Below are 14053 nucleotides of genomic sequence, written 5' to 3'. Positions count from 1 at the left end.
TTTTGTAAATAAAAAGAAAATTATTTTCTAGACAAAAAATGTGAGAAACATATATTAAGTATATAAGTTAGTGATGTTCTAAATGAAATAAATGACCATGATATGGAAATTTATTTATTAATAATAATTGAAACAGTAATATCTATTTATACTAGTGAAAATAACAAATAAAAATAATTTCATAAACATATTTCAATGCATGTAATATATAACATATAACAAAAATGGAGATACATTTTATACTAAATTAATTCAAAATTTTACTTATATTATAAATATATACTCTCTTTGTTCACTTTTACTTGTCATTATTTCGCTTTTTGAGGTCAACCTGCATGAAATTTGACCAATATTGTAAGATGTATAATTTAATATTTAAATTTAAAATTTGGATGATCAGAAAATATATGAAAAATGCTATAAGTTGCAATCCTTCTTCATATTAATAAAATAAAAAAATATATCTTAAAATATTTATCAAAATTTATGCAGGTTGACCTGAAAAAATAAAAAGTGACAAGTAAAAAAGAACCTAGGGAGTATATCGAAACTCATGTGCATATATATATATATATATATATATATATATATATATATATATATTACACACGCACACACTTAATGCATGTAAAATAAGAGATAAGGGACGGGGTACCCCTAAACTATATATGAAGTTGTTATGACACATTTAAACTTTAAGGGAGATCTATTACCACCTAAACTCATTTTTGCTAATCTGACCGTCAAGTATTAGAATGTTTTTGTACTTCTTTTGGGGGAGACGAATTGTGCGTTATCTCAATAAAATAACAATCATAAAAATAATATTAGCTTTTGTGACAAGTTCATTAAAAAAGTTATACTAAAAAATTTAAATAAAAATATATAAATACTTGACTAAAATAAATAATGTATATTATAAAAAAATATTGCTAATGTCAAGGTTAAAATAGACATTTTCAAGGTAAAAGGAGGGGAAAGAATGCTTATTATTCAAATAGAGAGGGGAGTTTGATTTGTAAAGTAAACTTGCAAAGAAAAATGATTTTTTTTTTTTGATTTTTCATTCGGTATTCGATACCCGTATTGAAGCCCGATTAATTCAAATTCGTGCCGGGTAAGGCCTCATTTGGGGGTAACGCTCCCAATAGAGTTTTCTCTATGTCCAGGGTCAAACTCTCAATTTCTGATTAAGGATGGATTAGTCCCATTCGCTGCACTACAAGCTGATTGGAAAATGATTTTCACTCCTGCTAAAACAGAGTTTGGGCCAAGCTTTACAAATCTGACAAAATATTCCGCTGAATACATTACCGTAAATAAATTTCGAAAAATGTGCGAATTAAAATAAAATAAAAATAACTTTATTTTAAAGAAAACGGTCCACGTAACTGTAACTTACTCTGAAAAAAAAAAGAACTGAGTTTCAAGAAAGTCTGTTTTACAATTCCGACAAATACAGGTGGTCAGTAAAACTATTTGTTTCCTTATTTATTTTTTCTGTGACGTTTACCGAAAACTCACCTCTGTCCAAATTCAACAATTTCATTCCATTTATATTTTTTCAAGATCAGTTTTATTCTGATATTCCTCTTACTTTGCTGAAGATCTCAGAATAATTCTTCCTTTTTTTTTTTCTGATAAAAAATGTCATCTGTTTCTTCAAGTCCAAAAAGTGTAGAAGAGATCTTCAAAGATTATAACGCTCGTCATACTGCTATAGTACGCGCTTTAACACATGGTACTTTGTTAACAAAACCACATGCAAATTCTTGTCTTTTTTTTTTTTTTTTGGAATTTCTCTAAAATTGATTTTTTTTTTTCAGATGTGGATGAATTCTATAATCTATGCGATCCAGGTATTTTTTCAGTTAATTTATTGAGTGAATTTGCCATTGATTTAGTTAGTAATGGAATGAAACAGAGATTCCTATAAGCAACATTTGTGATTTGTTTGATTGATTAGAGGGATATTTGATTGATCTATTCCTCAAATGTTTATAATTGACAGCATTTTTCAGTTTAGCATTTGTGATTTGTTTAATCAAGAGGCGGGTTTTCGATTTTGTTCTCACCAGTTTTTTGCAGAGTGAAGGGTGAAAAGCACACCTAAGTATTCTGGTATTTTGAGTTTCATACCTGAGCTATCATATACTAGCTTCCTACTTGAACTATCACCAACTATTTATCAAACCACACACCTCAACAATTAATTGTTTTTCATACATAAACTTTTAGTTAGGAAAAATGAACAACTAATAATTGGTGATAGTTCAGGTAAGAAAAACACACATATGATAGTTTCAAGTATGAAACTAAAAAAATGGGGATACTTGTGTGTTTTTGACCATCAATTTTTTTCATATCGTTTTTATTTTGGGATATGAAATACACTTCCATTCTCTGTGGATGTACTGCTGTTGCAAACAAAAATCACATGAAATTGGTTTCTTTGGAAAATTTTAGAAATTTTTAAGAAATTCACCGTTTCCAACTTTGAAACTTGGAGAATAATGGGCTCACTTTGCTGTTCTTTTTCATTAAATACTGGACTTGGTTCACCAACTAGGACTCGTATTCATGCTTTGCGCCTGCTACAGGTCTTTATTATACCAACTTTGTCCTTGAAAGAATAATTTGAGAAAAAATGAAACAAAAATTGTATCTCTGTTATATATACAAAGCGTTTTACATGGCCCTCTATGACTTATTTAGTTTTTGTAGATCTAGAAAAAAGTAATTTGTTAGCTAAATTTGTATGGTCCTGACTTTTCTGATTGATTATTGTATTATTCATGTTTTATTACTTGGATGTAGAGAAAGAAAATTTGTGCCTATACGGACATCCAAATGAGACTTGGGAAGTCAACCTTCCTGCTGAAGAAGTCCCACCTGAGCTCCCAGAGCCAGCACTAGGGATAAATTTTGCAAGGGATGGGATGAATCGGAGAGATTGGCTTTCACTGGTTGCCGTACACAGTGATTGTTGGTTGCTTTCTGTGGCTTTCTTTTTTGGAACTCGTCTTAACCAAAATGAAAGGTACTTTTTTTGTTAGTTGTAATTGGGATAAATTGGTATACACAGGAATGCTAAGTGTGCTTTTAAGAAAGGCAGGTTCGCTCTCCACTGTTTCTCTTTGTCTAGCTGTGATCTACCTGGTTTCTCACTTAATTGTAGTACACACTATAGTACTATTTTTCTTGACTCTTAAAAGATATGGTTTTCTCCAATTCTTTCCGGTCGAGACAGGTTTGCATCAGGGATTGACTCTTAGCCCGTTCCTTTTTGTGCTGGTGATGGACGTGTTGACGCGGAGTATTCAAGGTGAGGTGCCGTGGTGTATGTTATTTGCGGATGTAGTGCTGATTGATGAGACACGGTGTGTGTGTGTGTGTGTGTGAATGAGAAATTGGAGGTTTGGAGGCAAACCCTGGAATCTAAAGGGTTCAGGTTGAGTAGGTCCAAGACGGAGTATTTGGAATGCAAGTTTAGTGACTCGAGTCAGGAGGATGGTGTGGTGGTGAGGTTGGATTCTCAGGACGTTTGTAAGAAGGATAGTTTTAAGTCTGGGGTCTATGATTCATGATTCAGGGAAATGACGAGATTGATGAGGATGTCTCTAAATATATTAGAGCAGGTTGGATGAAGTGGAGGCTCGCCTCGGGAGTGTTGTGTGATAAGAAGGTGCCCCTTAAGTTTAAAGGCAAATTCTACAGAGTGGCAGGCTGTCCGGCCATGCTGTATGGAGCGCAGTGTTGGCTAGTCAAGAACTCTCATATTCAAAGATGGAAGGTGGCGGAAATGAGAATGTTGCGTTGGATGTGTGGCCTTACTAGAGGGGATAAAGTTAGGAATGAGGTTATCCGGGAGAAGGTGGGAGTGGTCTCGGTGAAGGACAAGATGTGAGAAGGAAGGTTGAGATAGTTTGGGCATGTGATGAGGAGGGGCACGGATGCCCCAGTTCGGAGGTGTGAGAGGCTAGCTTTGGATGACTTCAGGAGGAGTAAAGGTAGGCCATAGAAATATTGGAGGGAGGTGTGGAGGGCGCAGATTAGGGTGGACGGCTAGTGTAAGTGTGTAGGTTGTGGCTAGGTGTTAGGAGAGTTTTGGTGTGGTGGATGTATTAGGTCTGTGAGTGCATGTTACTATAACATGAGTATCCGTTTTCTGTTCCCCTATTCCGTATTATTCGTATTTCTCTTATTTCCTATTTCTCTGATACTTAGGGTTATTATTTCTTATCTCTTATCTCTGTTATGCTATACATCCTGTTTCATGTCTCATTACGACCTTGGTATATTATTCTCTATCTTGAGCCAAGGGTCTATCGGAAACTACCTCTCTACTTCCTCGGAGGTAGTGGTATGACTGCGTACATTTTACCCTCCCCAGACCTCACTTTGTGGGAATATACTGGGTTTGTTGTTGTTGTTGTTGTTTATCAATATGTAAGTAAAGTTTCTAACTGGCTAAAATTGAATGTTTGGTTAAGGAACTGACTTTAGCAGGGTGTGTCCCAAAATCCTGCTCTGAGATTCTTTTTTGGTTCTGCATGTTTTTGGAGAATTAATCAACAGTCAACTATGCCTTAGTCCCAAACTAGTTGACCTTGGGCCAGCGATTTGAATCCTTTTCGTTCTATATGAGCTTATTTTGTTCCAAAAGTGGTGAGTAGTATGCATCTTAAGCCTTAGGGGTTCTCTAGGAAAGAAATTCTCTAAATCTCACACTTACCCCACATTTTTCGCTACCCAGCCCTAATAAAAATTATATTTTAGTCTTAATTTTATAAAGGAACCTCCTTTAATATATGTAGCTTTCGTCGGATTTCCTAAATCAGAGAACTCTAAGCAATGCTTGATGCAAGAAATCTATAGCATTTGCTTTATGCATCAATAGGTAACATGACTGTGCAGGATCGGGTTGCAACATTTTCAGTGTTCATGTGGATAGCAACATCAGCCGAATTGGCCGAATTGGCCGAATTGATGGGATGTATAGTTGAGAAATTCCCCTATTGTTTGTTTAGGGCCTCCATTGGGTGCCAAGGTGATGGATGGAAAGATTTGGTAAGGAGTTTTAGATAGATGTGATAAGAATCTAGCCCCTAGAAAAAATAGCACCTATCCTTTGTTGGAAGCGTCACGTTAATCAATAGTGTATTGGATAGATTCCTGAATATTTGATGTCACTTCTTCCCATTCCTAGCTGTGTTGAAAAGATCATGAGATGTCAGTTTCTTTATGTAGGGAATTTTGAAAGCAAAAAGTTCCATTTTGTAAGGTGGCATAAAGCTATAAAGTGCAAGAAAAGTGATGGTTTGGGAGTTAAAAATTTAAAACTTCATAGCAGGAGTTTGTGGTTGACAAAAATAAAATAAAATAGCAGGAGTTTGTTATTCAAATGGTTGTGGAGGTAAAATGAAAATGCAAACAGGAAGTGAGGAGGCAGATTATTCACACCACATATTGTAGGGAAGTATCTTGGACACCAGTGCTGTGTTAGGTCTTGAAAAACTGGATTATCAGAGCACGTAAGTCGATTATGGCTTAAATTTCTGAAATTCTTTCATCGAAGGTTGGACATTGGAGTAGAATCGAGTTCTGGACAACTTTTGGGCTGGAGAAGATAAGCTGATTGAACACAATTTCCTACATTCTATAGTTTTAAGAAGGAATAAACAGTGTGCAGAAACAAGTGTATGTAGAATGGCATAGTTGTTCACGATATTGGTCAACTTCTAGCCTTGCTGGGGTCGTTGTCTTCGCTGCCTCAAGATATCTATGACTCCATGATTTATCAAGGCATACCCTTCATTATCTTCTTCAGCTTCATGTTCCTCATCTTCATAATTTGAGACATTGAAGGCCACCGATTTCTTTCTCTCTTCCTTGGCGTGCCTTTTGATGTGATTTTGTTCATAAGCAATGATGTTTCCTCGTAATTCATCGTAAGTCATTTTGTCGATATCTCCGTCTTCTAAAATAGTAGATTTAGTCTCCCAAGCTTTAGGTAAGTGTCTGAGAAGTTTTCTTACTTACAGCCCATTTGGATAAACCATTCCCAACAATTTAAGTTCAGCTACTATTTTGCTGAATCGAGAAAACATTAATTCAGTGTTTTCTTCTTCAGTCATTCGAAATAGTTTGAATTCGTTCACCTAGGCACTGATTCTGGCTTCCTTAACCTTCTAGGTTCCCTCATATATGACTTCCAGCTTGTCCCACATTTCCTTTTCAGTTTCGCACGTTGATATCTTGTCATGTTTAGACCCACTGGCTGCACAATAAAGCAAACTAATAGCTCTTTCAAATCAATCTTGTCGCTAGTTTAATCCTTGCTGGTTGAATCTTTTGAAGTGATTCCAGGGATGGGTTTTGGTCCTTTCTTAATGACCACCCAGGCTTGGAAGTCATTTGATTGAACAGAGATTTGAACCTTTCCTTCCAATGAGAGTAATGTTGTCCATTGAAATATGGAGGTTGATTTGATGAATGTCCATCTTGCAGGATTGCTCCAGGTATTTGATAGTTAGCCATGAGATAGGTGAGGCCTCTCTCTAATACCAATTGATACTCAAGAAGGGAGGGGTGAATTGAGTCCCTTTTAAATTCTGTTTAGCAATAGTCGACTGAACTGGTGTGCTAGTCGACTTACCTGCAGAATAAGGTTAGTGCAGCAAAAATAAGGCAAGTAAGTAATAAAGTAAAAGCGCAAAGTATTGACATAGTGATTTATAGTTGTTCAGAACACCCTTCTGGTGCGTACCTCCAATTCCCTTGGGTTACATGGGTTCTCGTTGATTCTTGATTGATTGCTCCATAAGTTAACCCAACGGATTTGGCTCAATCACTCTTGAAATTGATTTGAGTGATATGAGCTGATATCTCCATAGATCTTGTTGACTGATTGATTGGGGTCGTCACGAAAGGAAGGTTTCTTACTGGATGATAGAAGTGTTGATTCCTTCTTCCTTTTCTGATTGTTAATAGTTTTCCAGGGACTTGATTTCATATAATATATTGAGAGGTTGATTTGATATTCTTTCCATTCGCAACTTTAACCTCTTAAGTGTTTCCTTGTATGGCATTAGTCTTGACTGATCTTTCCTTGTAAGTCTTAATTCTATCCTTGATCTTCCTTCCTTGTGTGTTTTGATGATGTGTTGTTTTCCTGCAATAGAAGGAACATTTTTAGGGTCACCATTAAAACAATTTCAGGCTAACAAGATTGATTGAACAATTACTTCTAAAACTACGAATTTTGCTAAACTAGGAATTTTATCGTACACTTGAAATGCAATAAAAATATTTTGTTTTTCAATTAGGTTGTAGCTTCAATATGGCAATACTACTTCATGAACACAATTATCTTGCTCAAATACACAGGATTAATGAAAATGATCCAATTGATAATTACTTGCTAGAGTTTTCCAACTCTATCAAGTTAATCCACAAAAGTTCTTCCAAAGCCAAGAAAAAATATTAAGACCCCATTGATAGACCCAAGTAAGGATCTCCATATTTCTTGTTCGATTCCGTTAATCAAGCATAATAATTCCGTAACATACTCAATTCAATTCCTTGCTACTTGTTAAAGGCCCAATCAAATTTTCCACTATTCCAAGCAAGTTTAGGATATGAAGGGCTTAATCCAGTGTTTGCAACCACTTGACAAATAAGCATGTAAAAATGTAGATAATCACAACGCACATAAAAAGCCACAAGAGTCTACAACCCCAGCTAATGGGTTTAGCTACTCGTGCTAGAAATGGAAAAGAAAAGATGAAATGAAAATGGAAACCTAATTAAAGACTAACTAATAAAGTAATACAAACTCTATGATGAAAAACCTTCAAATCCTTGCAAAATTCTCTAATACAAATGCCCTAAAAATCTATTTAAAACTGGGTAAGCGATGTACGTACCAGGTAGCTTAGGTGGGTGGGTGATTCCAAAAGTTTCCCTGGACTGCCTTCTCAATGTGGGTGAGCTACGTGGGAGAGGCCACACATGTGGGTGAAGTGAAGCACATAACCCCTCAGATTTTTTTATTGCTCTTTTTAGGCCCTTTTCTTCAACTTTTGGCCTTCATGTTCAAGTTTCTCAACTATTTGAAGCTATTTCAATATTTTTGTTCTTTAAAGGCTTCCAAAACCTAAACTCATATCATTCAAACCATTATTAGACAATTAATCACACAAATGGGGCATGAATTCATCATCAAAAATGTCTCGTAAGTTGGCAAAAATTTATCTATTCTTTGAAAAATTCTGATTGTGATGTTTCTAGAGTTGCTAATAAGTCACGTCTCTTTAGATAACTTATCCTTCTATTGTAATATGTTTGGTATTAGAGCGGAGTATTCTCCCGGGATGATGAGGCTTCTGCCGTGCCTTTTCTTTTTCCTGTATTCATACTGAAACAAAAATCGTTAGTTGTCTTCTTTTATTAATCTACTTAATAGTTGATTTGCTAAGTTATTATCTTTTCCTATGACTATTTTTCTTCTATCTCTCTTCCTAGAGCCCCTGATAATTTATTAAATAATCTAGCTCCTAGAGTCTGATCAAACGAGTTCCCACTAATTGTGCAATAATAAAAGTAATCATTTAGAAATTCTTTAATCCATGGCTGAGTTGTATTCTCGTTCATACTCGTCACTGTCTCCGTCTAACTCCCCCAAAGTTAACCCTTTGCTTCTCCTTGAGCTAATCAATTACAAGTACTCATGAGAGAAGTTAGTCATTCTAGCCAATTCAATCTATTTTGACCACAAATCAAATCACAATCCAATGTAAGCAAAAATCTCACTATTTCGGTTGGCACCAACATTTAAAACATTCAATGTTTTAAGTACCATTTTCATTTAAAACATTTAAAAAGTCTCATGATAGTCTTTTCAAGATTCCATTTTCATTCAAGTACCAAAACATTCAATCACTCAAACTAAATAATCCAAATCATGACACTAAAGCTTCACAATTTGCCTCTTCTTCTCACAATGACTTCCTTTTGTTTGTGCCCTTCAATTGAGAAAAGAAAAGCTTTCACAACTCGAGTTTCCATGTGTCCTCACAATCAAGAGACTCCCACTCACCATATGCATTTCAAGACAAAGGTGGGATATCAAAATAGGAAGAATTAACGTTCTCTCACTAGGATGTTTAAATGCTCAAAAGTGGTACAATAAGCTTGCCCTTTGTGTAAGTCGCCACTAATGTAGGTGCACATAGCTCAAAATCATTTAGGACTTGCTGGAATGTAATGTATGCTTTTGGTTCGAGATAAGATATCAATATGGGTAATAAGTGACTACGATTTTCCTAAGCACTGGAATTCACACTTCAACTCATCTCTATTTTCAAACGTTCACTTTTTTCTCCTTGTCATCCCTTTATTTCAAATTCCATTCCATTAGTTTTTTCTTTCATTTTTCCTCATTCATAACAAACTTTATTGATTCAAATTTCTCTCTTTGCACTTCCTTTTTCAACTTCGTTCAACTTCCACAATTGACAATATATTGTTCCCATCTCCTCCCCCAAACATAGGCTTTTAGCCTAATTTGATACTATTAAGTGCTCAAGAAGTCGGGGCATCAAAAGGTATAATTACAAAAGGGAAAGGGCTTGTAATATGCTTGTCAACTTTTTTTTTTTAGAAAAAGTAAAGGCTATGTGTCTTAAAGGGGTTGACTAAGGTAATGGTTTTAAATGAGTAGGCATAATGAAGACTCAAGTGTTCCAAGTGAAGCCTAAAATAATGTTTCAAACCAATTGCAACCTAGGATTTCGCCTTGAAGCACACTTACAGCAAGTTCTAGACTACAAGTGAAACAAAAGTACTCAACAAAGAACCTTACCACATATGGTACATGCAAAACTAAGTAGAATATGTATTCAAAGCTCAATTGAAGCACAAAAAACTCAAATAATCACATACAACCTACTGCTTAGTGAACAAAGAACCAAAAAGTGAACCTTAAAATCACAAAATGCATCATCAACTTCAATCATTTTATTAAATTTCAATCAACAACTCATACGTCAAAGTTTAAAACTTTATTAATACCAAATAAGCCATAAGACTAAGAGCAAAAAGATCGCGTCAACATCAAAAGATCTCGAGTCCCTACAAAAATAAGGTTCCTCCCTAAACACAAAAATATGCATTCTCCCCAACCATAGGAAGCACAATAAAAGGGTACCAGAGAACTCCCTCACTTTCTTGGTGAATCTAGGGTAGTAGCAGTATTAGAATGATCAAGAGCTAAAGTCTACTAGCTATGAAGTAGCCCACTCTCTAGTTCTTCATCACCCGGAGCCATCTTCACAAGCTCAACATCCTCTATCTGTGTGTTCACATCAGTCTTGCGGGGCTGGTCACCTAAAATTTTCAAGTGACTTAATTTGGCTAGAACTACTTAGAGTATCTATGTCAAGACAATATCCTTAAGCCTTTTCTCTTTTTCTCATCTCTTCATTCAGTTTTTTTTTTCCAGATCTTCTTTGCTATTTGAGTTTCAATTTCACTTTGGAGCTCAATCAAGTGGGTGCCAAATTAGAAATTTCTCTAGATAAACATATGTGAATTAGGAAACTCTGGTGGTGGAAACACTCCCACAGGTTTAACTAAAGCATCGACCTTATCATGGGTGCGGAGTGCTACCTTCCCTAATTGTTTGAGTGCTCTCTTCTTAACGTCCATTGTTTCATAGACATATTTACTAGGAACTGTGCTAAGATCACTGACAGTTGTTGGAGAGGAAGATATACTTGGGGTGTCCCGAGCACTAGTGAGAGGAGTGTTGATTGAAGATGGATAAACATCCTCTATAGTGGTAGATGCAACTGTAGGAGCCATAAAAGAAATAACTGCCTCACTCGGAGTGGCATAGGTGAAGCACCAGACATTCCGGAGGATGATGTAACACCCTGCATTTTTGGGCTAGAATTCAAACCGTCGTTCCTACGTGTATAAACTCTAATCCAATCATTTTTATATGAATATTTGGTGTCATGATCATTACCTAGTGTTTAAAGTGCTTTCGAGGTAAAGAATGTTCATAGAAAACACTTAAGTGAACTTGAGTTAAGAACTTTTAATTTGACCCAAATTTTGGTATTCGATCCTACCAGGGTCAACTTTGAACACGTATAAATTCTGGAATATATGAAATTTTGGAGCTTAAGACCCACCAAATTATAGATAATTGTGTCCTCTTTCCAAAGCATCCGTTTTTGCCTTAATCCGATATCCAAACAAAAAGTTATGAGCATTTTTGTCAGGAACCTTTGAGGGTGCGTGATTTCAGAGTGGCACGGACCTTGTGCTCCGCGATTTCGCCGTGGCATGGACCTTGTGCTCCGCGATTTCGCTGTGGCACGGACCTATGTTCAGAAACGCTAAAACCCGCGTTTTTCTTCAGTTTTTTGAGGGTAAACAAGTCATTTATGTCCTAAATCATCCTATAACTGATATAAATGTGATTTTATCATCCCATAACCCCAAAATACGCAAAATACACAAAATACAAAATTTCTCTTCTCCTAAATCCTCAAGAACACAAAATAAGGGTTCTTAAAAAAAATTCAACTTCTAAGGATCCAAATTCATGCTTTTCTTCGAGAAGTCAAGAAATTGAGGTATGTAAAACTATCCTAACTATCATGGGCGTATGCATGCTGTTTTGATAAGCTTTAAATTGTATATGTATGCATATATTATGAGTTTTGAAATTGTTTGAAGAGCTTGGATTATGAATCCCTATTTTAGATGAAATTGTATATTTAATATGGGGGATTTTCTACAAAACTTGAGATTCTAGTTATGGGTAATAGTTTGAAATATGAACCCCCATTTTTTATACGAATCTTGTATTTAACAATTGTTGTGGGTTCTCAAATAAACACAAAATATGTGCATGTGTTATGAATTTTGAAGTGGATTTGAGAGTATGAACTATAAATCTCCTTTTTCGATCATGAGATTTGTTTACTGATTGTTGTTGGGGGTTGTTTAATGAATGATGATAAACATGAGTTTTAAATGCCTCTTTATCAAATATGCATTGTATTTTTAAATGTGTTCAAAGAGATGTTGATTATTGATAAATGCCCTTTGTGTTAAATGGAAGAATTTCATGTGATTTATGTAAGAATTGGCCACCATATGTTAAAGTCTTGAAAGAGAGTATTTTGCATTAGTTTCATATGCTATTTGAAATAAGAACTCTCATGTGATGTTTAAATCTTTTTGTGGTCATTAACGTGCTTTTGAATGAGAAGGGCTATGGATTTGATATGATATGATATGGTTTGCAAGTCTAGGTATGACGATACCTATTATGAAGTGCCCTTGACATGAAAAGTAAATGAACATTTTCAAGAACAAGGCATGGTTTTTAAGGACTAACATTGATCTTAAAGAGAGTTAGATAAGAATGCATTTGAGTGTAAGGGCTCTTTGCTGGAAATCGAGTTTTGCCGACTCGGGAGATATGATTTGCAATGGCTAATGTATACTTGCCCTTGGGCACTGGTATACTAGAATAGTATGTAGGACCCCTATCCTTGCGGCCAACTTGGATTAGGGGGCTTGGCCGCCGAGTTAAAGGCGGATTCCATATAGCCGTGGGATTTTAGAAATGTATGGTGTGCCATCTAGCTCAGAACTTAAGTAAAGAGTTCATTCAATGTTTTACAAGCATGAGTTGAAGCTCTTTTAATTATGCCTATGTGTTTTACATATATTATTATAAATTGTTTTCACTATGCTCTCAATTATTTTACATGAAATATACGTTATTTTTGGATTGTTCTGCATACCAATACTTTCCAAGTATTGACCCCCTCTCCTCCCTCCCATAATACAGGTTCTGAGGCACAGTCTCGTGGTCCATCACATCATTAAACCATTTGAATATGACAGAGTTGGTAAGCTATCCATCTTTCTGAAGGCAATTTATTCATATGTTGACTTCCTTTCGTTTATGGTCCAGCTGGGGGCCTTGTCCCGACCTATACAGTTAGTATTTAGTAGAGGCTTCGTAGACGATATTTGATTATTGTATTGTCACTACTTTGTTAACACAATTTAGGGTTATACGCTTCTCTTTAATTTCATTATATCTTCTGCACTTTGATTTATGTATGGATTATGCTTATGATAGTATGCTAAGGGGTTTCTCGGGTATTCATAATTTGGGATGCCCGTTGCGGTGAGAGCCTCGGCTCGGGTCGTGACAAACTTGGTATCAAAGCACGGTTCATGGTCCCAGGGTGTCTACGAAGCCGTGTCTAGTAGAGTCTTGCTTATGGGTGTGTTGTGCACCACACTTATAATCAGGAGGCTACCGGGCATTTAGGAAATGTTTCCTATTCTTTCCTACTCTAGTTCGTGCTATAGCGTCGTCCATACAAAAGTTATCCAAATTCCTTCTTTGCTTTAATTTTATAGTTTATGCCTCATTATCGAGGCAATACAAGTGCAAGAGCTTAGATTCCTAATGAAATGGTCCTTTCCAATTGAGTCATAAAAAATTATGAAATTGCACAAGGACTTGAGAGTAGCCCATTAGTGCTTCAAGTGTATTGCTTCGGGGGTATACCTCTGTCTTAATGAAATCGTGCTTTTCAGCCTGAGGTAAGAAGCGTATTAGTCCCTTTTCAAAGGCCTTGTTGCAGATATCACGCTTAATGGTAGAGATATGTATCGGAATGTTGGAACAGTATTTCCATCCGAGAGGTAAATAAGTTAAGGTGTTATAACCTATGAGTAGTAAGATGATCCCAGATTTGGTGTTATGAAGTCATAAGTTTTGAAGTCAGAGTGAGGGTTACTATTGAGTAGGGAAGGTAGTTGTAGTTGTGTAACCTTTGAGTAGAAGGTGGTATGCCTTTTTATGGTGATTGGCTAATATTGTAGCAAGATTTGTAGGCCATGTGGTAGTCCGTGGAGGAAGTGGTTAGTTGTGTTAATTATTTAATTAAATAGGGAAAGAGCTCAGAATGGATAGTTATAGTAGTCGTAGAAATCATTTATAGGCCGT

The 14053-nt window shown here is 35.8% G+C and overlaps 1 protein-coding gene across 1 annotated transcript in view; it reads left to right on the top strand.

Moving 5' to 3' along the window:
• Window positions 1–1354: 1354 nt before the first annotated feature.
• Window positions 1355–14053, top strand: part of LOC107846002 (PHD finger protein ALFIN-LIKE 2) — a 29608-nt gene continuing 16909 nt past the window's right edge. The window contains exons 1-3 of the mRNA XM_016690528.2: window positions 1355–1741; window positions 1827–1859; window positions 2818–3040. Coding sequence (XP_016546014.2) covers window positions 1648–1741; window positions 1827–1859; window positions 2818–3040 — 350 coding nt within the window. The 5' untranslated portion in view covers window positions 1355–1647. The remainder of the gene's footprint in view (window positions 1742–1826; window positions 1860–2817; window positions 3041–14053) is intronic.

Source organism: Capsicum annuum, chromosome 10 (genome assembly GCF_002878395.1).
Source record: "Capsicum annuum cultivar UCD-10X-F1 chromosome 10, UCD10Xv1.1, whole genome shotgun sequence".
NCBI lineage: Eukaryota > Viridiplantae > Streptophyta > Magnoliopsida > Solanales > Solanaceae > Capsicum > Capsicum annuum.
Note: the sequence above shows the minus strand (reverse complement) of the source record. Positions and strands in the feature narration are given on the sequence as shown.